The sequence below is a fragment of the Lonchura striata genome, chromosome 4 (assembly GCF_046129695.1).
Source record: "Lonchura striata isolate bLonStr1 chromosome 4, bLonStr1.mat, whole genome shotgun sequence".
NCBI classification, from domain to species: domain Eukaryota; kingdom Metazoa; phylum Chordata; class Aves; order Passeriformes; family Estrildidae; genus Lonchura; species Lonchura striata.
Window position 1 is genome coordinate 40,764,154 of NC_134606.1, and position 25,485 is coordinate 40,789,638.

Below are 25,485 nucleotides of genomic sequence, written 5' to 3' on the forward strand. Positions count from 1 at the left end.
GCATGAATACATCTATAGAACCTTTAGTTGCTTGAAAGTTCCTTCAGCAGTAAGCCACTACAGTGAAGACCAGGAGACACATAAGTCTAATGAAATGCAAGTTCCTCTTAATTACCAACAAGATTTAAAAATCACAGTAGCAAAACTGATTAAAAATCCTAAAAATTTCAGCAAAGCTATTCCATGTGCTAATACTTGCACATCAGAGTAAATCCTATTGTTTTGGTGCCATATACTGTGGATGGATGGCAATGACAATAAAATTTGGCCATATACAAAAAATTTCCATGTGAAGATTGAAAATTCTGTGTTTTCCCAGGTATTTGATACATATTTGAGTATACTATAAATATTTACTTTATGCCTCGCAAACAGAATTTTCTATCTAGGCTCAAAACTAAATAGCACTTCATACATTCAAATCCTGTATTTTAGGTATGATGGTAAAAATGCTATGCCAGGAGAGCACAAGAACAACTATAACATTATTAATTACTAGTATTAATTTGAAATATGAAAATATCAAGGTCTTCTGCAATGTGCTGTGACACAAATTAAATTTTTCATCCCTTATAAGCAATCTTGTAATATTAAAACATATGTTTTGTATAGATGCTTTGAAATACTGCATAGAAATTTAGATTTCTGCTATGGAAATATAGAACATTATTTAATGAACCTACAGAACAGCAATAATTCTGTGTACAATTATAGACCTTCAAAGAAACACATACAAATCAGCATTATATTATACAGATTGTTAGTGAGTTTATCCTGTTTAATTTTTATCGGTCCCTTTTAAAAAAAGATCTGGTCTGTTGTAACTTATTTCTTCAGGCAAGCCAGTCAGCTGGTGACCATGTGGCACACAGTAACAGATGAGGTTCATGTTTTTAGAGGCAAATAGGTGCAAGACTTCAAACAGCCACTCCCTGCCCCAGTTCTTTAGGAAACCTCTGTGTGTGATGAACGTCTAAAAGTGAATTTACAACTGGGGAGTGGAGCACTGTCCTTTGTTCAGGGAACTCTTAGGGCTGAGAGCAACACAATAGTAAATACATTTAGCCAGTGAAAAACCCCTCTGGAGTCAGAAACAAATTAAATCTACATGCCTGTTCTTGCTTCAGTAGACTGGAAAAATGTGGCTATGACACTGTGATTAAAAAACAAATGCAGACACACTGCAACCATTGCCTAGCTGCCAAAAAACCAGTTTTACAGAGCTATCAGCAAAATTGTCCAGAAGCCAAAGTTTTAAACACTGAGGAAACTTGTGCTCTCAAAATAGCTCAGGCTACTTTGTTCCATTAACTGCTCTACATAATTAAAGATACTGTTAACAAAAAAAGATAGAATTAAACACGAGCACTTTTTTTCTTCCATTCTTCCTTTTAATATTGCTTGTATGAAAAGAGTAGTCAAATGTGTAACAATAGTTGCTGGTTTTTAATGTCCCATTCATGGCAAAAGAGTCTGGTTTGCAGAGGTGCAAGGGATTAGGGCCAATGTGTGTGATTTTTTTTTTGAAATGAATAAGACTTCTGGTGCTTGCATTTTTTACAATACTTATGTTAAAATACTTTTTATTCTAAGTGGGACTTTTATTTGTGTTACTTGCACATAAAGACTTCCTCTAGAGATTAATTAGTAATAAATGAAGAGTCTATGTTAACAACCAGTTCTGAGATGGACCATAAGAGCTATTCAGTAGTGTGATATGGCAGTAACACTAATTTTAATGAAGAATAAACTGTACTTCCCCAACCAATTAAATTTGTAATAAGAAGGATTGAGGCATTTATTTATGACATCTATATATCACAAACTGCATGAAAAGAAACTGTATATTATACCTGATATTTTTGGGACAGGTTGTAGAACCTAGATTTCTTCATCTAAAGGAAAAAAATCTCACTGCTAGCACAGTGTTTCCAGTGTTTTCCAGATCTATTGAGGAAGGCTGGTACATGATAACAAACATTGGGTTTTCAAAACATATGAGCATTTTATGAGTTTCTTAACTTAGGTAAGTTATGATTCTTTGCTCACTGAAGACAGTGGGAGTCTCTCATGATTTTAGTGGAGTCAGTCCAAGTCAGTTCTCACTGGGATTGGCTTTGCTTCATAAGCCAGATGTTGTGACTGAAGATATCACATCAGTCATACTGTTTGCATTTTAAATTAGAACTGAACATACCAAATGCAATAGCTGTATAGATTTTAACTGTGTGTTTATGTGCTATCAAACCCTAATGGAAGTTAGGAAAAAGTTTTGCATCTGAAAGCAGGATTATTTATAAAGCAATGAATCCACCATTACTTTACATACAAGGGATTTTCAGAACCTGCAGCTACAGGATGCTGACACATAGCATTAGTTATATTAGTGACAGAGCAATAGGAATTAATCTCAATCTTCCAGACACATAAAATATTTTCAAATTGGCCAGGTTGGACGTAAAGCCCAGAGGAAAGCCCAGATCATTTTGAGTTCTGATTTTGTTTCTATATTTTCCCCAAACTAAATGTGACAGTTGATGGGTGGTTTTGAAACAAGAAACTGGAGGTAACCCTCACTGCAATTTACTGGGAGGCTTCTCCCCAAATAACTGGCATCATATAACCAGCACAGCTAATTTACAGTTCTGATGATCAAATTGTGCTGATGACCCAGCAGAATGTATGGAATATGAGAAAAGATATTGTAACAATGGTCTTAGAAAATCAGGCAGGAAAAATATCTATGCAGTCTCTCAAAATATACCTGCATTAAGAATTTTTGCAGCAATTTTTAATTAGTATGTTATGACTACAAAATGGCAACTGACCCTGTGTTGTATCCAGCAGAGATAATTCCACAAAAGTTGTTTGACTGAGAACATTGTGCTTTTATCACTGCAATCAATAGTAGGATTTTTAGTCAGGGAAACCTGACCCTCATCTAGGAAGAAAAACTTGCTTATTCAGCCCTCTAAGTAGAAGGCATATCAGAGAATTTCAAAAAAAGAGAATATTTAATAATAAAATAATAAATATAATAAAGTAATAAAACAACTTATTATAAATAAATTATTAATACAATAAAAATATTTAATTAAGAGCATATGAAAGAACTGTTTTGGCTGTGTCCAAAACTATTCTAGGTATTTTGAAAACAGAAATAACCATTGATCATTGCTGGCAGTGTTAGCTGTCTTCTTCCAAATGCATGGAGTACATTTATGTTATGATTAATTTTTCATATTTTTTTTTCCAATACTTTGCGAGTCAAGATTTGTTCACCTAAAGAAACACACACCTTGTAATGAGAAAACACACGTGGGCGCAGTGCAAATCTATATCATAAATATTGTTGTTCTGTTATTTTTGTTTTGCATTAATCACCCATTATTTTTATCTATTATTAATTTTGGTTTTGTTTTATCATTAAACATCACTGTGAAGGCAGAAATCTCAAAACTCTTCTTTCCATGAATTTGTACTTGGGAATATGTACCTGGCACATTTAGTATGCCAGTGGACATCAAAGAGATTTCCTAGAGACTGTTTAGACTGCATGAACAGTCACATTGCAGCAGTAATGTCTTCAATGTGAGAAATATTTGTTACTTATTTTAGGAACAATTTCCGTGTCAACACTGCCATGACATTATATGAGCAGAATTTGTGATTATGCCTATTTATCCTTGGACATGTTTAAAAAGCAATGAAGTAAACAAAAGTTGTAACCTCCCATCTATAAATGCCAAGTAGCTACAGATTTAAACCTTACAGCTGTAAATAAATGGGAAAAGCTCTTCCCTGGAAAGTCAGGCTGAAGCCATTATGTTTGATATTGAAGATACTAGGTCTAAACAGTATCAAACTTGCTCTGCTTTGCCAATTTGATCTTTAAACAAGCTTGGGACAGAAGGATGCTGAAATTGCCATCTCTTATTTCCCTACAAATTTTGAATTTTGCAAACAGATACAAAAATAACTCCAAGTGAAACATGATAGAGGCTAAATTGCATCACAATGTCCTCAGCCTAATTAAGAACTCAGTACTTTAGCAAGGATGGAGCAGAACAGCAGACTAAAATTTACTGCTCTTTTGAGTCTAAAAAAGGACATTTCTCAAAACCATAAGCTTTATGACAAATTACAAAACTTTAAATTATTTTTATTTTAAAATATTATTTTCACGACAGATTTGCAGAGATACTTTTTTCCTCTTAGTGGACTATGTTTTCAAGTTCAAAAGGTGAGATTACATTTTCCATGCATATTTAAGGTTATCCATCCATCGTTCAGGCAGAGCCTCCCATCACTGCAGGCATGATAAATTGCCAGCTGCCTTCTCTTATTGCAGTTTACTACATTGCCTCAAGCTCTTGCCCATTAGGGTATAGCACACAGTATTTTATTGATTTTTGGAAAGAAAACTTGGTGGCAAAGGCATGAATTTTCAGACATGAGTGGCTCCGCTCAAGTGTGAAATATCAGCTATAATTCACTCCTTTCCAGAAGTGGAAGAAATGCTGAGGCTGAGCTGGCAAGCAGGATATCCATGCCCTGAGGTTAAACACTAACACGGAATTCTGACTCTGTTCCTGACTCTACCTATGATCCTAATTTGAGATCTTCACTACTCAGGACCTTATTTTTATGTTTATTATTTGGATGTGGAAAGGAGGGTGGAAGTGCAAGAGGAAGCAGAATTGAAGAGGGCACCACAAATCTTTGTGTGCCTAATCTGGATAATGAGCATTGATCACAGCACTTTTGAAAACGCATGTCTCAGTGAGGATTTGGTTCATTTGAAATATTCATAATCATATTTTGCTGTTACCAGGCACACAGTGCCTGAGGCAAGATTAATACTGCAAATAACCTCAGAGACTACAACAATTTTTTACAACAATAATTTCTTACAAATATAATCTTGCAAAGATTACAACTATAATTTCCTTATAGAAATAAAGTTGGGAATGAGACAAATTTGTTCACTAAAAGAAGAAAGGAACCAATACAAGACAGTTTGAGTAAAACTTCTAATAACATATTTTACTTTACATTTCCATGCTATATAGGCTGGTTTTACTGCAGACTTTAGATGGTGCTTTATCATTACTGTTAGTGAAACAGTTTGTTTACCTAGCTTTGTTTGAAATACATGCACTAAAAAAAAGGGGTATTTTTGAACTGCTTTGAGGGTCTACGTAGATTTTTTTTTTCCCCTCCTGCACTTGTTGGGTTTAATCCTGTAGATTGGTCACCTCAGAGTTCCTCAAATTGATGCAAAAGTGTTCAGGAACTGAAAAGTTGAGCTATTTAATTAGAATACTTAATGGACAAGATTAAAATTTCCATGGCACTGAATGAAGCAATTACTACACTTGAATAACTTAATTTTTAATTTCTTTTCTGTAACCAATACCAATGACTTTAACTGAAAACTAGTTGTAAACTTTAAAAAAAATGGGGAGAAGGAGCCAGATATAACTGCTGGCATGAGGCAGGCATCTTGAAGAGATCCTAGGAGTGGTGGGAAAAACAAAGACATATGGTTTCTGTGTCTCAGGAACTAATTATTGAGGCCCCTTTTCTTCTATTTTAACTAAGATGAATAATCAAAACCAGAGTTACCCCACAAAGATCTCCCCACTTACTATGTGTGGAATCATTGCAGAAAATCTCCTCAGAACATTCCATATACTCAGACAAAGAAGTGACTATTTCTTTAACTGTACAACAAAGTATGGCTGCAATACCAATTTTTGAGAAAACATTACTGCTGAATATTACACTAATGCATTTCTAAGTGAGAAGAGGGGGTCAAGATATGAGAAAAACACAAGTGGCATAGTTCTTCCCTGTAGGCCCATACAATGACTCTTCATCTTTTGTAATTTAAGTTTTCAAAAATCAAGATTAGCTCATTCTTGAATTACAATACACAGAAAGGGATTCAATATCACAGCTGAATTGTCTTGTATGTTCATTTCTATAGAAGAACAATAAGGCATTACTAAGGACTTTGTTATTCATTGCTTCAGGGTTCAGTACTAAATCACTTCTTCCAGTAATCTCCCTGCTCACTGACTACCCATGTTACTTCTAATTGAATTTTTGAAATTGGTTATTCATAAACCAAGAATATCTCAGTTCTGTGTCAGTAATAAGATGAGATGCAAAGAGCTCTTTGATAAATGGTCTCAATGATCTTAAATTTTTTTCCTACCTAAAAAATTCTATGATCCTATACTGTCTTGTACCTCCCATTAGAAAACTGTGTAATGGGCATCATATTAGCATCATATTAAGCTGTATCTTTCAGCAAGTCCTTTTATGATAGACTTTGTGGTATTATACAGAAATGAAAAATTGATAAAGCAATTGTTTATTCTCCTTGGACTTAAACATGTGCAGGAATCATCACTGGCAATTTCTGCTACTGTAGGTCAAGATGACTCAGAAAAAACAGAGCAAACAGTTTTTGTTCAGGACTTTGACTATTTACAGCAGAAAGTAGGTTTGTAGCACCAGCAAACCATAAAAAACTACAAAATGGTGCAGGTCCTCTATATGGGATTAGAATTAAAAATCACTTTAATATGGATTAAGACCCTGAAATAGAATAGGTATAATAATAAGAATCTTCACATAGGTACACAAATCATCTTCACATGCAATGAGAACAACTACTTTCAAAACCTCATTGGCTTTACTGAGAGTGCTGGTGAAAAATACCTTTACCATATTTTGTTTGAAATTTCTTTCAGAAAATTTCTTTCAGTATACATCGCAGGGTATTTTTACTTAATATTTTAATTCTTCTCAGTCCCCCCACCCAGATCTGATGGCAACATGCCTGTCTGGGACAAACAGTTCAGCTGCTTGGCTCTGGGAGCTGGAGGCAGCGTGTGAGGCAGAGCATGGTGCACCTGCCTGCCCGCCATGGCTACAGGAAAACTGTAAGGAGTAGGAAGCCTACTTCCCCCATCTTCCATGGATCAGCAGCTCTGGAGGGCACCTCTGAAATAGCCAGGCTGGAAGTAACAACAGTAAATAAAATGTGCTAGGGCCAATTTTCTCTCCCTGTGTTCTTAGCGCACAACCAAATGGTGAAGCTCTCTCCTCACAGAACATAGGGGTCCCTTTCCAGACTGTCCCATGTCTGTGCCACCTCAGAGCTGTGTCCAAACACTGCATGAGAGATGCTACTCAGCATAGACAAAAGCTGTGCCAGGGCCATGTTCACAAAGAAGCAGCATGGACAGGTAAGTGCCCATGCAAAGCCCTGGCCCTACCTGGTTTGCAGGAGAGGTAAAGCCAAAGCCTACAAGCCAGGAGAAGATCACAGCTACTATCCAGAGGGGCTAGGAGTGACAAGGATCAAAACAGCATGCACAAGTGACCTGACTATGTGTATGCCCTGAGATTTTTACATTTTCAACCACCAAAGCCTGCTGATAATTCAGCTTGGACAGTACACTTACCGATGCACATGTTTCCCAAATTAGGACATAAATAATTTCTGAAGAACCTTGAAAATTTTTCTAAATTATGTTTCCTGCATTAAGTCACATTAAGCTTTTCATAAACTCTGTTGGAGAACACATCTTTGAAAGATCCATTTTTAGACATCAAAATAACATGTACAAAGAGGTTCAAAGCAGGGAAAAAATTGGATACTGATAACTGATACCATATACAAAGAAAAATGCAGCCCATTCTTCTTTCCCTAGCACATGATTTGCTAAGGAAAGAAGGTGGCTTTATTAGCTAAAGCAGACCTACTGCAACCCCTGCAAAACATGTAATTTTCCTATTGCTGACACTGCACAGCCTCCTGTTTGGTGTGAGCACTGCCTGGGTTTCAGTGACTACATGAGCAAGACACGAAGCAAAGTCGCAGCCACGTACCACAGTTGTCTTCGTCAGCCCGATTGCCGCAGTCATCCTCACCATTACAGTGCAGCTGCTGGGGCAAACACTTTGTGATGTTGCCACATGGAAAGTAGCCCAGGGGGCACCTGGTGACAGCTCCAGAAACATGATCTTCCAAAGAGTCACAGATGACTAAATGGGAACAGAAAAAATATGTTTGTTTTATGATGTGTTTAAAAGTATTTGATATTATGCCTCTGTAAGTACTCATTTACATTTGAATGTGAATATGAAGCAACAGAAATGTATTAATTCATTGGAGATGAAATTAAAACACTATATTAAGTACTTATTAAACTTGGCAAAATATTTTATATTGTTAGCTAATTAAAATTTCCTTTGATATAAAGCAAACAGGTAATTCCTCCCTATTCTTCCTCAGAATAAGATCAAAATGTTAATGATACAAGACAAATTACCTAAGGCCACGATTTTAAAGGATTGTTTCACTATTTATTATAACAATATACCAGATAAGCTATAGGTATCTCTGCCTATGGAAGGGTGGTTGGAGCTAGATGATCTTTAGGGTCCCTTCCAACCCAAACCATTCTATGACATTAATTTGTGCTAAAACTTTAGACCCAGATAGATAAGCCCCTTTAAACAAAGTCAGATCTATATGTGTTTGATTATATTCTAATTTTAAAGAAACTTGGTGTAAATGGATCAAGGATCAAAGAACAAGGCAACTAGGATTAAATCTGTGACACAGTTTTGCTGAAAATTTAGTAAGACATCATGAAGGGGCCAATTATGAATCCTTCAGAAGAGCTGTCAGTCTGATCAAAAAGCTGTGGTGATATTGCTCAGAACATATCAATGTGAAGTTTAGATACACAGATGCTGTTCTGCTGAGCCCATGCTTTCCAGGAAGGAACTTCAGAGAACACAGGACTTCATTCATGCAGTGCTGAGGGGAAAGGTAGAGGGATGCTGATAAGGGACAGCCAGGGTGGCTGCAGGACCCAGCCTGTCCTCTGTTCAGTTCTGTGTGCTGCAGCAGCTGCAATCACTCACATTTGCAGAGGCATGATGCCTTAGCAGTCCCACCAGTGCACCTGAGGGACAATTCTACCATCACCATTTTTTTTCCCCCAAAAAATGTGATTTAACTACTGCTTCTGTGATGGATTGCAGGATGCCAAGTCAGATTGCTTGTTGTACAAGACCAGCTTCTTCCCAAGAGCATACTATGGAGAGGGTTTAAAATTACACTAGAATTAAATTTGTTCAGTGCACAACATGCTGGAAATGGAGAAAAGCATCATCAGGACAGAACACAATCCAGTGGTCTTCATTTCCAAAGCTTCCCTAAACCTACCCAGTACCTTTCTCCAACGGTCTCCTGATTTAATTTTTAAAGCTCTTTCAAAAAAGAGTATCGCTTTCTTATTAGAGCTACCATTTGACCTAATGCATACTGTCACAAAAAAAAACCAAAATACAGATTTTATTTTAAATTTCATTGTGATTTTAGGGCACTTCAAATACTCTCTACAAACTTTATTAACTGTGATGTGAAGCTTGTTCTGGTAGAAAAACTGCTAATTCTGAAACATGCAACTATTTTTCTGGGCTATTTTCAAAGACAAAATATAAATCTTTCACAAAACTTCCCCAGAATAACAAGGAATGTTCTTGGACAACATCTGATTTTTTGCACTCATTTTTCTCTTGAGAAAATCACCTGAAATTCAGTCAAGTATTTCAGATTCATAAAAAAATCCCTTCCAGAAAAACTTAATTCCAGTTAAGCCCTTGACAATGTTTACAACTCTGAAAAATTGGAGTGTAAGAGCTGTAGCTACAGAAAATGGAGATAAATATCCTCTATATGTGCAGAGTTATCCTTGCTGTCAGAAGCATCCTGAATAGAAAGTTGTATACTAACCACCACTGAATGATGCAGAAAAGTTGATTTCCTTTTATCCACAAGTATATAACCCATGCAATTACTCAAAGAACATCAGCTCCTTAAGACTTTTATGTGTAGGTACCAAAAGTTTAGCTACGTCCTAGACAAAGGGTGAATTCACACTTGCACAAAAAAATAAAATTCACACTTTATATTGTTCATGAATTTCTCTGCTGCTCTGTGCTTGTATTCAGAACATTATGATTAACTTGTTCCACCCAAAAAGAAGTAGCAAGAAAAGCTTATGTAGGCATATTGTTAAGCAGTGTATGTGTACTACTTATTGTCTTAGGTCTCTTTCTTTGCAAAAGGCTGAACAGGCAACTGAGGCTCCCTTAAGTGATACAGTCTGAGTACCTACCAAAACATTGGTAAGAGATACCAGTATGGAAAAAACCACCATAAATGAAAACATCCCAAACAGACTATCAAAAAACCTCTCGCATTTTATCAAGCTTTTAATTCTACATGCTAAAGACATATTTAGACTGATGTGAACCTTGTGCTTAAAGGGGCTGATCTCCATGCAGTTTAAATTTCGAATAAAGGATTTATCTTCTCACAGTATCATTCAATCATGCTGACTTTCACAGCATGTTCCAAAAATTATTATTAACTATTCAAATAATATTAATCCCTGAACTAATAATGAATTTACTGTTTCATTTTAGAAATCTGTACTTTGCCAGAAAGAATAAGTCCCTCACGATGGTCAAAGTTTTGAATTCTCTGTACATTTATAGCCTTGATGATATCTATTCTGAATCTCTGCGTTATTAATTTGTGCTATGTTGGAGTACCCTGGCATGTAAATATCTGCCTGGGAAAGGAGACAACACAGCTTCAAAACTCAACAACTTCATCCCAGCTGTAAAATCAGTGAAAGCACTGGTCTTTGTCCACTGACTTGTTAACATCACTTTGTTTAGGCAAAAAAAGACAGAAGTTTGGACCCTGCTGATTGCAGGAGATTTATGTATGGAAAAGCCCCCAGTTCTCTGGGGAAATATTTGGTAAAGCTGACAAAGGTAGACAGGAGATAAGACAGTAAAAACTGTTGTAAAATGCTAGATAATATTCAAACAATTATCTTTTGGATTGAGGAAATTTAATTTTGGTCTTTTATGTGAGGAAAATGGACGAGGATAGCACTGCAACAACAGCTATTAAAAAATATGGTTACTGTTCTGCAAATAAAGAATTTACTGACATTGGAGTTCACCATGACAAGATAATGATCTATCACTCCATCTTTGTCATGTGGTATTAAAGTTGTTGGCTTTTCTACATTTGATTGATTTTCCACTATGAAAAAATTGAACCACTCTTCTCATATCTTGTTTGTCCCTTTTTTTTAGCAGCTGAAAGATGAAAAGTGATAAACACACGACAGACTTGCTTATTAGAAGGTTTGCTTTTATAGATACCAAGTAAAGGAGCCTCTTCTTTGTATACCTCATAAAGAAAATTATCTCCAGGCTTCCTGTGACATAGAGATAATTGCACACATTTCAGATATTCTGTACCAGAAAATTTCTTTTCGTAATGTTAAGCAAAAATATTAAAATATTTGCAATATTCCAAGAACAAAGAGCAAAGAAATAGGTTAGCTGGTATCAGTACAAACAGAAAAACCACAAAAAAACCTCTTTCTGTCTCTTGTCTCAATATAGAAAAATGTTTAACTTACAAGCATGTTCATGATAGTGCAAATATAGAAAAATGTTCAACTTAGCAGCATGTTCATGATAGTGCAAATTAAATATTTCTGGCTGTTGTATATTTAGGGTCCCCTGCAATACCCCAGATTAATCTCAAATTTTCAAAATGAAAACAAGAATTCCTGTTGTGCACCTTTTTAACTTGTCCAGACTGGCTGCTTTGAGATGCTTATTGCTATAAGACGCGTGTGGCAATGAGGAAAGTGGATAATTTTCACAGCTTGTCTTTAAATATATGACTAAGTTAACTCTGCTTTCCTTTGCTAAAGGAATAAGCATGAATTTGGTTGTCATCTAGTAAAGAGGATAAGGCTTTTTACTCTGTTGCATGGATGCAGAATCACTGGGGAAAGAACATGACAGCTCCTCTTTAAACAGTCATAAAATGAAATAGAAAGAAGGAACGCATTTGGGAAAGCCAAGAACAAGATGTTCCCAGGACACCACGGATTGGCTTCCAACTAAATTGATTAATTAGGCTTGCTAGTTTTGTGCATTTTTTGAAATACAGTGATTGGGTCACAAGTGCTGTTTGAGAAACCAAATAAGGCACATGCACAATAAGAACACAGACTTAACACTTGTAGGTTCCATAAAACAGGCGAGCATGACTCCTTAAAGGGAACAGTTCTGGGCTGGTGGGAGTGAGTCATGAGCACTGAAACCAACCAAAGGCATCACTCATTGCTTGGTACCCACTAGTCACACCAGTCTCAACTGTGCCACATATCAGTTCAAAAAAAGGCATATCATAATACCAGGAAAATATTTTTGTCTTTTCAAGAATTTGAATGACATGAAATCCAGTGTCATGAATCCAAAATGACTCATAAATTCCATCAGCCAAATAAGCTGACTTGTTTTCTCTCACTTTGAGTTAGCACTTCAAAAGGGTTGGGGAAATCCAATTGCTTTTTAAAAAGGCTCCTTAAATGCCAGGAACCAAGGAGTGATTATGGAAGAATCCACCCTGTATTTTTCTGATGGAAAATTATTCTACCTACAGAAGCCCAAGATCTTGAAATGCACTCATGAAAAATGGGTGACACTTTTCCAATCTTACATAACATTTTTTAGTTGCTGTACTTCTAGACACAGTGGGAGATGGGCTGGAGAAACAGAAGACTGAAAATAGTCTTGCTTTGATACAGAATGTTTTGTTCTAATAAAACAGAAGCAACTCATAAAATATTGAAGTTAAAATTGATTTTACCTGTAATTTTTGTGCTAGCTTGAATACTTCAAGCTGACAGTGATTAAAATTTATCCCATTTTGTTGAATGGTATATTAAGGGCATGTGAAATGGCTTTAGAAAACCTTTAGCATAATGAAGAACAAATCTCATAGGCCCATTACCTTCATTTGTAAAGATGAATAATTAGAAAAAGATTATAAGAGTTTACAGCTATGAATTACTTTAACTTACAAGATGTTTAATTAATTCACAAAGAATGGAGGTGACTAGTGACTGACCAGCTTTGATCAGATGCATTTGAATCACCAAATAACAGAAAAGAACATACAACAGGTTAAAATGGTATTTTTAAAAAATAATTTGTCTGAATTTGACCATTACAACAATAGGTAGAAGTGAATGAAGAAATGGAGTTCATTCTTAGATTAATTTTCCTGGTTTTGTTCAGAATTTTCCGCTTCTTCCCACTAAACAAAGGATTTTTGAGTAATGTATTACTGAGACAAGGATGAAGTTAGTCCACTGTATTTCAGACAGAAAAAAAAAGTTGACTTCTGCATAATTTCATTTAACTCATTATAACTTTATCAGTGAGAATAGGTTTTTTTTTTTCATCATGTAATTTTATAAAGACTCTCCTAAAATGCGTTTTTTTGGAGAAGCTTTCTAGTGATATCTGGGAAAATTTAACAGGCATCTCATATTATTAAATGTCAATAAAACTAAAATTTAAACTGTCCATAAATAACATAATGAAAATAGATTCCAGTTTCATACAAGAACAAAACAGAGTTTATACACTTGTACTTTACTGCTGTTAATATACACACACTTGGGGTAAAATCTTGGGCAAAATTTGTATACCAAAATAGACCTTGGTCTAGTGGCAATAGATTCTTTGGCATTAATCCTTGAGACAAAGTGTCTATGGCTTAAAGGATTTAAATAGCTGTACAGGGCACTCACAGAAATGTAATTTAACTGTTATTACCACACTGCCTTTTCTGTAATTTGCGCCTCCGCTTTGGTTCCATAGTTGTCCAGCCCTGAAGTCCATAACATTTTCTAAATGTACATATTGCATATGTATTATGTTTTTAATTTTAGGTTTGATTGGGTGCAAGTGACACAGTGTAATTTATTCAGAATGACAGATTCATTTCTAAAACACTAGCAATTTTTTTTATATTTAGCTATTACTTTTGCAACCAGAAATACACTTTCAGTTTCATTGCATTACATTTATCTTTAGCAAACTATATTAGATGTCGCTCTAGGAGTGCTTGAACCACACAGATATGTTTATATTTGCTTCCATTAAACAAAATACAGTGCAATGGGTTTTAGCAAAAATGGTGCATATAATATGACTCTTGCATGCCAATCTGATAATTATCTTGGATTTTAATTTCATAAAGTACCTTCATATCTTGCTGTGGATTACACAATGCTTTCATTTCAGAAGCATTTTCCAAAGCAGAAAATTTGTGCTATCTTTTTTGAAAATACCACCTCCGATCTCACAACAACATCACTAGTTATCAGTTATGCCACAGATAATTCAGTCTAGTTAATCCAGTTAGAGGGTTGGAAGATCCTTGTTGTCTAACTGCCAGATAAATCCACTCCAGAGCTGGAAACTGCCAGTAGAACAACTCAGACTGGTGACATGGCACATTGCCACAGGATTTGGATTTTATACCTTTTATTAATTTGTTGTTTTGTTCTGATTGCACAGAATAAAAAGATTCTGGTGTGCATAAAGAACTGAAAGGGATAATAGCTCTAAAAACCCCAATATGAAGTAAAATTAGTTCCATCCAAACCCTCCAATTTTGTAGGGCTTTCCCAGAGGATGAGGGTTCAGCACAATATCTAACAAAGCCACAAATTAATGAACAGTCATACCTTTCTATTGCTCCACTCTTTTTCCTCTCCCCAAATAAACAGAATTTAAATTATATCTGATTACAATTTCTGTTTAGAAACAAGTTCTAGTTCCATATTCTGACATGATTTCCAATAGAAAGTACATCAAGGTAAGCTTTCCTTTGCCCCCGTGTTTTTTGCCTTAGTGTAACTTCTCAATTTCACTAATTTCTTTCTCACAGCAGAGCAATATCAAGTCGAAGGCTGGCCATATGAAACACTGGGGTTTTGTTCAAGTGGTGTTAGGTATTGAATAGAAATGAAGGCACCAATCCAAATGTGTTAAATACACAGTACTAGTCAGTACCATCCCACCTGGAAGGCCTGGAAAGGGAAGGATTAACCATCATAATAAAGGAAACTGCTCTCCCAGGAGTTAATTCGTTCTCACAATCACTATTGGGTGTGTTTAGCCTGGTTCTTGGAGCCCCAAAGGGAAAAGAAGTTTGTGGCAAGTAATGTTTTTTTTTTTTCCCTCATTTGGAACACAGCATTTATGAGGTAATGATTTGAACATATGTAATAAAAAAAAAACAATTAAAAAAGACCTCTGAAGCTTCATACCTGGAATGGCATTTTTTAAATTATGTAATCCTAGGGTAAACGGTTTCTTCTATTGCGGTGTTTGCCAGTTATCTTACAATTATTTTTGTATTTTATAACCTAGTAGTACATGAATGAATGTTCTTTATTTTTTTTTTTTAATCTGAGCAATCCAGTAACAGAAAATTTACTTTAGCCAAAAAATTAAGGACAGATGTTTATTAATCAATTAGTGTCTCTCAAGCAACAATAATTCACCTCATCTAGAATTCAGCATTCTGAATTTCAATACTTAAGGACAGTAGAGATTACTATAAGGAAATTAATTTTGAGCTTGCTGTTCTGAGCAAGTTAATCCAGTCAGCCATGCATAAAGTAAGCAAAAGTGAAACACTGACTAGTGAAAACTAAATTCTTTAAATTACAAACAACAGACATTTGTAATATTTCTCTTAAGTTTCCATAAACAAAAGGCAGATTTAAGTGACTTCATGACACAATATCATATACAGGAGGAAGTTTGCCTACATGTGCATTCATGCATGGAAGCAAAAAGAAATCCAGCAGATGAGACAGAAAATATTTGTAGCAAAGCCTTAAGAGAAAGCTGCAATGAGAAACGGGAATGAAATTAAAAAGGCAATGAACATGGAAATTACTTGGTGATATTCAGATTACAGGATTTTCTGAAAACACATTATTTTCAAAAGAACAGAGCAGCAAAGAATTACCTGGGTATCATTAACTTGTCCTCAAGGCAGAAAAAACCTAAAAGATCATAACCAATTGCCTAAATTTTCTTCTGTCAAAAAGGGCAAGCCTGTCTTCCATTCTTTCCTGTGAAGTATCTACACTCTCACCCCCACCCCAAAACAGAAATTACAGCTAAGTTATGCAATTTATCCCAACTTTGGTATGTTCTTGGGATGGAGAGACAAACCCACAAAATGTAGAATGAAGATCTTGCAGTGCTGATGGTAGAAAAACAGGTTTGAGAACAGCCAGCCCAAACAGTCTGAGGAAAAGAACCTGAAGAGTGGCAGTGGGAGATTCTATTATCTCTTTCTCTGTCTTCTTTTGCTCTCTAGTCTCTTATTTTGCTACAGAGGCACTAGAGCTAAGCAAGCTGGACATCAGCTGCAATTTCAGATTCCACTATCAATGTCAAGTAAGTCTTTAAAAAATAATCTCAGTTATGCTTTTTATAAGACTCCAGACAGAGAAAAAAAAAAGTGTTTTGGGAGCCCTAACACTGTATTTGAAATATGAAACATAATCTGTTTTTTTTCTCTTTTTATTTTTTCTCCCTTTATTGTGGTTTTAGTAACGACTAAAAGGATTGCAATAATAGTTCTTACAATGAAACTAAGCCAGCATAATTTGAAGTGAAGCTCTGAAGCATACTCAAGATTAATCTTGTAGCAATGAAAATACATTATTTCTTGGTCAGCTGGAGACAGGACTGTCTGATATATTTTATTAATTCACATACCTTTTTTACTAAGAATTATTTATAACTATTAAGAATTTAAATTGAATATAGAGCTACAAGTTTAGATTTGGGAGGTGGCTGTGCCTTGTGCCCTACAAGATTCCACCCTCCTGAAGTATTATAAAATATGGAACCCCTTGTTCTGTTTTGAAGTAAAATATTTTAGCAGATTTTAGCAAATCTGTTTTCTAAGACCTCACAGAACTATTTTGAGAAAAATCAGTTTGCAGAATGTGCTTAAATAAATGCATTATTGTTGGATTCTAACTCATTAATCTCTTCTTTGCTTTAAATATCACAAGTTTTCCATTCTCTGCTGTATTCTACTATGAGTACACATAACTCACCACTAAAAGTTTTGACACTTCAGTTAAGCACTTAAAACAGAAATTATCTCAGGTTAATAGGATTTCTGACCTTCGTGAAGTGAATAATGTTAGCTGGTTAAACCACAGAACTGGGGACCCATTTAGGCTGGAAAAAGCCTCTGAGATCATGTAATCCAGCTGTTTGGACCCCATGACCAGAGACATCTGACTTACTTCTTCTTTTGCATGTTGCATCAAAATGTGCATGCAGATTAAGAACAATAGATCTTTAAATGATAACTTGTAGATTTTACGCATTTATCAATGTACATAAAGAAATATCCCATTACCAGCACATATTTGGAAGTTTGGATATCCAAATTAGAAAATATAACAAGAAACAGCATTCAGAAGTGTGGCTCCCTTTTGGATGCACTTCGGCTAAGCAATATCTTTGTGTGGATTGCTGTGGATTTAACCTCCACATAGTTCCTCCTTCTCTTCATTTCATGCTATTTCATCTAACATAAAAGAGGATGATGTCTGCTCCTGACACTGTTTTCTCATTGCCAGCAGTGAGAGCCTGCTCTGTGGAACCAATCTAGAAACCAAGAAACCAATCTAGTTAAATTATTATGTGAAAGCAGTGAATATGTAAATGAAAGACTTAAAAAGAAAAAATGAAAATTTAACCAAATAGTGATAGAACAGAAAGATGTACAAGGTGTTTTATTTTTGCCAAACCATTTTAAGAAAAAGAAAGACCTCCTGTGACATCTAAGTCTTAGGGGTGTAGAAAAACAAACTATTTAATACTTATTTCTGATATGTTTTCAGAAAAAGTAGAAATTTGCCTGTACTCATTCTGCATGGTGCTGAGAATCCATATTGAAGAAAAAGCAAGATTTATAAATGCACATTTGCAGTGTTACTTGATTATTAGAAAAGAATTCACTTCTGAAAACCAGTGTCTATAATTTCTAGGTAAGACTACATAACAGTTGAATCATATGTTTTACATGGAATCGGAGTCCAAGAAATGAGGTCAAGAGGTGCTTTTTATGGTAGATAGGCCTCCTTGAATAAAACTTCTAAAAGATGCAGATTATCTTTGTCAACTGTATTGCTATTAAGTACTCCAGACTAATCAAGACATTCAATCATGTGGCTTTTAAATTAATGATTTAGTCCTTTTCTTCCCCATACACACAACTTTTGGCTTTAACTATGATGTGGGAAGTTTCATTAAGGAATGCTGCTCTTAGCCTATCCAAAGCAGAGCTGATCTATTCCTATCTATTCTTCTTTTTAATTGAAACTTTAAAAAAAAGGGCAAAAATATATTTCTAAGTTTAAAAATACCACTTCCACACTTCCAAGCACTATGCCTTTTTCCCTATGTTGAGCATAATATTGACAATGAGGTCTGTGATGGGAAAAGTCTCTTCTTCCAGGTCAAGCCAGTTATTTCTCCAAGAGGTAATGTTCACCTGCTTTGAACAACTTGTGCATATCTTTGAGCCTCAGTGACTGCACAGTCTCTCCCACTCCTACTGCAGTATTGACACTTGCTCTTCTCTGGAGGAAACACTGACTTGACTGAGACAGACCATTTTGACCAAATAAAGCCTTAGGACTGATACAGAACAGCCATGTGGAACACCATGAACTGTGCTATAGGGCACTGGGTGATTTAACATCCTCTCTGGATAAGCTCTGCTAAGTCATCTCCCATGCACAGATCCCTCAGCATCAGGGTCACTGCTGCTGGGCTCTTCTTCCCACTGCCTGCCTGCCCTCACACCCAGACATGAACTCAGCCTGTCCTCCCAGGGCTGGATCTCCCCATCAGGCCACAGCTGATGGCTCCTGAGACTCCTTCAAACCCTGTTTCCCCATCAGCCTTTCCTTCTGGTGTATTTGTCTTGCTCTGTCACACCAGCATGCTGGATCCCTCATGAGCATTGAGGGAGACACAGCAGGGAGTGAGCACAAGACTCTGCATTACTTCTTTGCTTATACACAGCCACTTTATATGCAACATCTGTTATTAGCAGCATATAGTCTACATCTGAATTCCAACTCAAGATCTTTATATCTCATACATTTCTGATAACACACTTCACTATATTACACACACACACACAACACACCACACTATATTACTGAAGGTATTTTATCTATGCCTTGATTAGTCTTCTAGTGTATTACTGGCATCTTGCTCTTTAGTCTACAGTTTAACCACTTAGAAGCCACAATTTTAAATTCCTAATTGGTTCCTCATACTGCTACAATAATTAGGCTCCCCACTTATAAGTCTTCAGAGATTACTTAGACTACAGTTTAGAATATGATATTATTGCCCAGATGGGGAGCTGAACATTAACATATGTATGCAAGGGCTTCTGCCAATTTGAGGCTTTTATTTTCTGAATCAGTCAGTTTCACAGATTACTTAGAGCACAGCTTTTAGCGATGTCAGTGGCAGCCATGTAATCAACACTGCCATATCAGGATGATCAAACCAAAACCCCTAGGAGATCTGCTATATAATTTTTATCCAGTTGTAAGGCTTTAGGAGCAAGAAATAGGAAAAAGTTTTCCACAGCAGAGTTCTGTTGCTTTCATGAAATGGTCTTAATTTTGTAATCCCCAGCCTCATCCACATTTTCTTAATCTTCTACAGCAAATGAAGAAGGGACCACACATAATTCACCAAAATTTTTGATTCATCCTTTTAATGCAGGACACAAAACATGTGGCTTTGTGGAGTTACAATAGGAAGAAAATTTAGTATGGCCACACAGCACAAATTGTGGCCTTTGCCTAAATTCCTAAGGATTGAGTTTACAAAATTAATAACTTTCTCTGACATAGGTAACATTTGTTATTAGAAGAGGAAATCAGTTTCTCTCCAGCATTTTGTAACAGGACACCATGCTGCATCACTAGTTCAGATCCCTTAGCTCTCCAGACCTCTGTTTGTTGAGAGGGGAGAGTGATCTGACAGTGCTGATTACCAGCCTCTGAGCAGAGGTGCTGCTCTGGAGGAGACATTTTGAAAGAAGTCAGTAAGTCACAGGACAATCTTGGGCTTTGTTCTGGCTTTGCAATACAGAGCTCACCCTACCAAGCACAGCTCCTTTTTCTGCTCAGGCTCATCTTTGCCTCACCCTAGCGGCTTCACTCCCATCCTTTCTTGTCTGATCACTACCTACTTCCCATCATCTCATCTCCTTTCTGTAGAGAATCCTGGTTCTGATCTCACCATCCTCTGACTTCATTCTTCAGATGTTCAGTCACCTCTCTCAGAACTCCCTATCCTTCTGCTTTAATTAACTTTCTGTTCCCTGCTGGCTCCCTCTCTCACATCCCTGTCCTCAGTTTCTACTCTCCCAGATTAATAGTCCTCCTGATTTCCACTTCCCTTTCCAAGTAGCATTATGAGTCTTTTCCCTCAACTCTCTGCTCCATTGTCCCATCTACCTGTCCCTTTTGTCTCTGCTTTCATCATCCTTTTCCAGTCCTTCCTAATACATTTTCACCTCCTCTGTCTTTCAGACACAACAATTATGACTGATCCCCTCAGCTTCTCCTGCCCCCCAGCCTTGCACTAGTCATTTCAAAGTCTGATGTGATGGCTTCAAAGTCATGGCAGTCAAGAGAAAATGCATGCTGAGATGACTGGTGACAGATCCTCTGAGCGTCACACTAGCAGCAAGCAACATCTATTAGAAAAGGTTATTTTTACTTTACTGCAACCAGGCTTGAGCAGCCTCATCAGCTGTAGTGGGATGGCCCGTCAGAGGATTGTCTCTCGGGCACAGTGATATGGTAGAGTACTTAAAAGTACTGTTTAAGAAAATGCTTTGTGTAATACAAGATTATCCAAATTGATCAGTGTAGGCAAAATAATGATTCGTCATATTCAGAAAAAAATTTTGATAAAGTTTTTGCTTGTCTTCTTGTTCAAGATCTATAGATTGCACATGAAATTTCAGCGCAAATGGTTCAAGTCTGCTAGAGTTGCTATCAACAGTCAATAAAGGTTTTCAACTTGGGTAGCTTCTGGGGCTGTTAACAAAGTGGCAAAAACATTCTTGTCCAAGCAGCAGATGCAGGATCTAACCTTCAAAGCTCCAGTTCACTGTTGCGTAGAATTTTCACTACCTTCTAACTGATACTAGGGTAAATTTTACTCAGGAAATCTAGCTTGCATCCCCAATATTCTACAAATATACGGATTTTCATGTTATGCACATGTATATTCACAAGATGAACATTGTTCTTCTAAGTACAGGAAAGCCAGACAGATTAATGACCAAGTTAAATGAAAGAAATAACCCAATATTATTATTACACAATGATAATTTGAGCTTGTGCAAAGGCTGAAGTAATTTCACTTTCCTATTTAGAAATCTGGAAGGAATCTTAAAATATGCTACAAACTATGTAAACAGGAGCACAATCATAAACTTGTAATTTTCTGAAGGATTCAGGCTTGTCTCTTTCCCACATTTAACAGAAAGCATTTGGTATAAAAGATCTTGGCCTTGAAAACAGCTGTCACCTGCATGAAGTACCAGAACAAGCAATGAGATTCAGATGGTTTAAAGAAAGTTGTCCTTGGAATTTTAATGCGAGGGTAAAGGATGGAAAAAATATGATGGGAGAACAGACTGAGGAGGTTAAAGGGGCTGGAGGTACAAGCAGAAATAGGATTGGAAGCATCAGGTAGACGCACAGAACATAAAGGGTTAACTTGTAAGAGTTGTAATTGTTTTTCACAAGGAACCTGCCAAATCTCTTTTGGAACTCACTTTGAATACTGTTCACTACTAATGTTCTTCTGTTTTGCTTAATGATTGATAAATGAATTGTTTGAGATTCTGTCACTTAGCCAAGGTCCAGGAGGATAAAAAAGCTTTTGTCCCCAGAAAGCCAATCAAAGGGACTCTGGAGGCACAACTGTGCCCTGCATGGTTGCAGCAGGTACAGCTGATTATTTTCCTAAGAGAAAAGATGCAGCAGCAGCCAGTGCAATGCCAGCCACACACTGAAGTGACCTGCCCAAGCTTTGCAAGGGGGGTGACCCACCCAGGCAGAAGTTCATCCTGGCTACACATCCAGCACTGCCAGTTCCACAGCTGGATTCTGAATTTACTTATCTCCATGTTATAATCACTGCTGCTGTGCTGACAAAAATCATGACAGAGATTTGTTTTCATAGAAAGCTTTGTTTTCATAGAAAGCTCTACCTGGGATGGTGAATTCCACTTGGTAAAACAGGCAGGTGGTTGCCAATGCATACAAAGATGGATTGCTTGAATGCATTTGATTACTTAGATTTTGGAGGGAAAAGCTTTTCATACACACACACACACACAAAGATTTAATGAAAGATCTCAAGGAAGAGAGTAAAAACAGTGATTGAACTTCAGCTATTGAATTGAATGGATCCAGGTAAATCAAATGCGTAGCTTTTATACAATATATACTCCTTATTTTACTTTTTAAAGAATTAGAAGGATCTGTGACTTTTTAGAAATTAAAAAAAATACCAGCACTAAACATGAAAATCACAACAAAACACAGCTGAACTTGATGTCTATTGAGCAGATGAAATCAGCAGCTTGTAGGTATGGTTATAATTTGCATTGCTGGCTAAAACTCTGAAAGGCAGTGAAACTGTGAACAGTTCACTGAGCAAGGTGAGGAGATGTGACACTAAACAGGAACTAATTTTGGTGCAAAATAGAGTACTAACAGGTGCCAGAGACTCCAGGCATGAATACGCTTTAATCTATGAATTCACTCCTCACTTTAAGAAATCTAGATGAGCCATGTGGTTTTCTCTTAAATATAATACACTATATATGATGTATTAACCTAAAAAGGTAATGGCCATCATAACTAGTAGGCTTGTAGTCATTCACAATCCTCATCTGCTATTCTATTTTGCAGTATGCTTTAATATATTCCAATATGTTTAATAAACTCCATAGCAGAGACTAATTTAACAGGAGAAATTATAGGAACAATTTGCATATATTTTATGAATGTTTCTATGTTTTAATGATTTGACATAGAAAACAGTAATGTGAAGGGCTTAATTTGTTGAAAACACTTAGCCTTTATTCTGCATGACTGGAAGTACTACTTTAAATTTTGAATTATAGCTCATGGAAAATGCAGGTGCATATGAAACCAGACCTTGCTCACAGGTTTGATACTATATCATTATTGTTGCTTTCTTAATTCCAAATACATTAATATCACAGGTTTTTTTCATGCATGCAGCTTGCAATTATATATTCCTCTAAACCATACAGGAACTGCTTAGAGTTTTTTCACTGATTTAACTGAGTTTTGCGACTAGAAAAATAGCTGTGTATGGAGCTCTATTTCCCAAACTCCTAGTGGGGGCAATAACCCTTACAAATCTTATCTTAAACAGCATCCTACGAACACATGAACCCAAAATTATTTCATTTAAAAACAGGAAAGAGAACAAGCTGTTGCACATTACAAAAGATGACAGAATTCAACATTTTGCTCTTATTATGTTAACAAAACTGTTCATATTATAAAGAGTAGCTATTTTCATCTACGCAATCAATGAAACACTACTTTAGTATTGATGTTGTGCAAGAGAAAGCAATTTATAATAATTACAACTGAAAAAATTATTATAATTAGGAGTGTTCAACATATAGATCAGCATCAGCAGCTTCACAGGGACAGCTTTAGCAAGTCATAAGAAGCACTTACAAACAGGGTACTCAAATGAAATGAAGAAAACACAACTGAAGTAAGCAGTATGTCTGGTGTAACTCCCACCACACTGATTTGCATCTGAAGGAAAACTAAAATTGAATTCAGTCTCCCTCTTGTATGTTAAACTGCCTATCGTGCTAAAAATTTCCTTTACCTAACACATTCTGCCTTCTGAGAACTACCTATTCTAGTAGCACTTGCACTGTATCACTTCAAAGTACTGAACTGAGTCTAAAATTTGGATTTCATGACATCTGAGTTAAGTCAGTTTTGCGGGTGTCTTCAATAAATATTTACGGCAAGTATTTATGCAATCTTTAAGCTCTTTGTCGTTTTTAAATTTCAGCTTATAACTATTCATAGTAACACTCAAGGCATTAAGTGCAAAAAACATCTGATCCTGACATGTAGCTAGTAACCTTGAGAGACCGCATTACGGTTTGATTTTATTGAAAACTAATTGACATGAAGAAATGCAAAATAACACCGAGATATAATGGTTTTTAAAAGAAAGCCGCTCCTGAAGTTTATCAGCTGTCTGCTTTGCAATGTTCAAAACAAGAAAGGGAGCCAGGGACACTTACCCTTGGTACCAATGAGCAAGAGCAGGTAGAAGCAGCAGTTGGGTGTCATATCTGTCCTTCGGGGGCTCGATGAGCAGTCAATGGATGCTGTCCTTGGGACTGCCCGGCAGCCGGGGGGCTGCGCGCAGCCTGCCTCCGAGAGCCTCGGCAGCGTGAGCAGAGCTCCCTGCCTCCCTTCCTGCTCGCCTTGGCTCCAGGTCTCCTCTCCCCCCTCTCTGGCACACAGGCTCATGAAAGTTTCCCAGGATCACACTGGCTCCCCGGGCTCTGCCTTACGGGCTGCGATCTGCTCGGTGGCAGCACCGCTGGGCTGTGTGCATGGACACGGCTCTGCCCCAAGCAGGGCTGCTGCTGCTGCACAAAACAGCCACGTCCCAGGAACTCGCATCAGTAGTCCAATCCTTTTTCCCTTCTTCTTTTTCTCTTCCTAAAACTGCAAGGCTGCAAGAGGTCTGAGAAGCACAGTTTTATTTAGTCAAATCTGTTTGAAACCAAATGTTTTCTGTAGTTTAGATAAAACCTGGAGGTTTTTCAACTAAGGGGAAGTGAAATTTATAAATACAGTCTCTTTGTAGCAATCCAGACACTCACTGAAATATAGAAACGTAATTTATTTCCAATATTAGCATGTAACTACTTTTACACTCTTACCACTCTCCATGACAAATACTAAGGAAAACAATCTGAAAGATCAAAGAGGAGTGTTCAAAATTCATATTCTTCACGAGGAAAAGTTTTTTATTATTTATTTTTTATATTTTTGTCTTACTTGAATACTTTGAGACACTCCTATCTGGCCCTTGATTTTACTGTCACCAGTAGATCATGGTTTTCCCCATTACATAAACAGTCACAACACTTAAAATCTATTTTATGATGTGAAGTCTAACATTTTGCAGTACAGCAAGACATACTTCAAAACAAGATGGTCAGTTGAGATGAACTCGAGAGAGGAGTTAAATTTTATGTGGACTCAAAGAGTTTCAGACTTTTAAGTTTTTTTTGAAAAAAAACCCATCATGTCAGGATGCCAATGGTCAGAAAGCAATAGTAACCTGTGAGCAGTTATGTCAGGTACTGAAGGA

General features: G+C 36.5%; 1 protein-coding gene across 1 annotated transcript in view; it reads right to left on the reverse strand.

Annotated features, from left to right (window-relative positions):
- Window positions 1-24,763, reverse strand: part of RXFP1 (relaxin family peptide receptor 1) — a 45,398-nt gene extending 20,635 nt beyond the window's left edge. The window contains exons 1-2 of the mRNA XM_021539588.2: window positions 24,401-24,763; window positions 7,909-8,064 (exon numbers count right to left, since the gene is read on the reverse strand). Of these exons, the coding sequence (XP_021395263.1) occupies window positions 7,909-8,064; window positions 24,401-24,632 (388 nt within the window). The 5' untranslated portion in view covers window positions 24,633-24,763. The remainder of the gene's footprint in view (window positions 1-7,908; window positions 8,065-24,400) is intronic.
- Window positions 24,764-25,485: the final 722 nt, after the last annotated feature.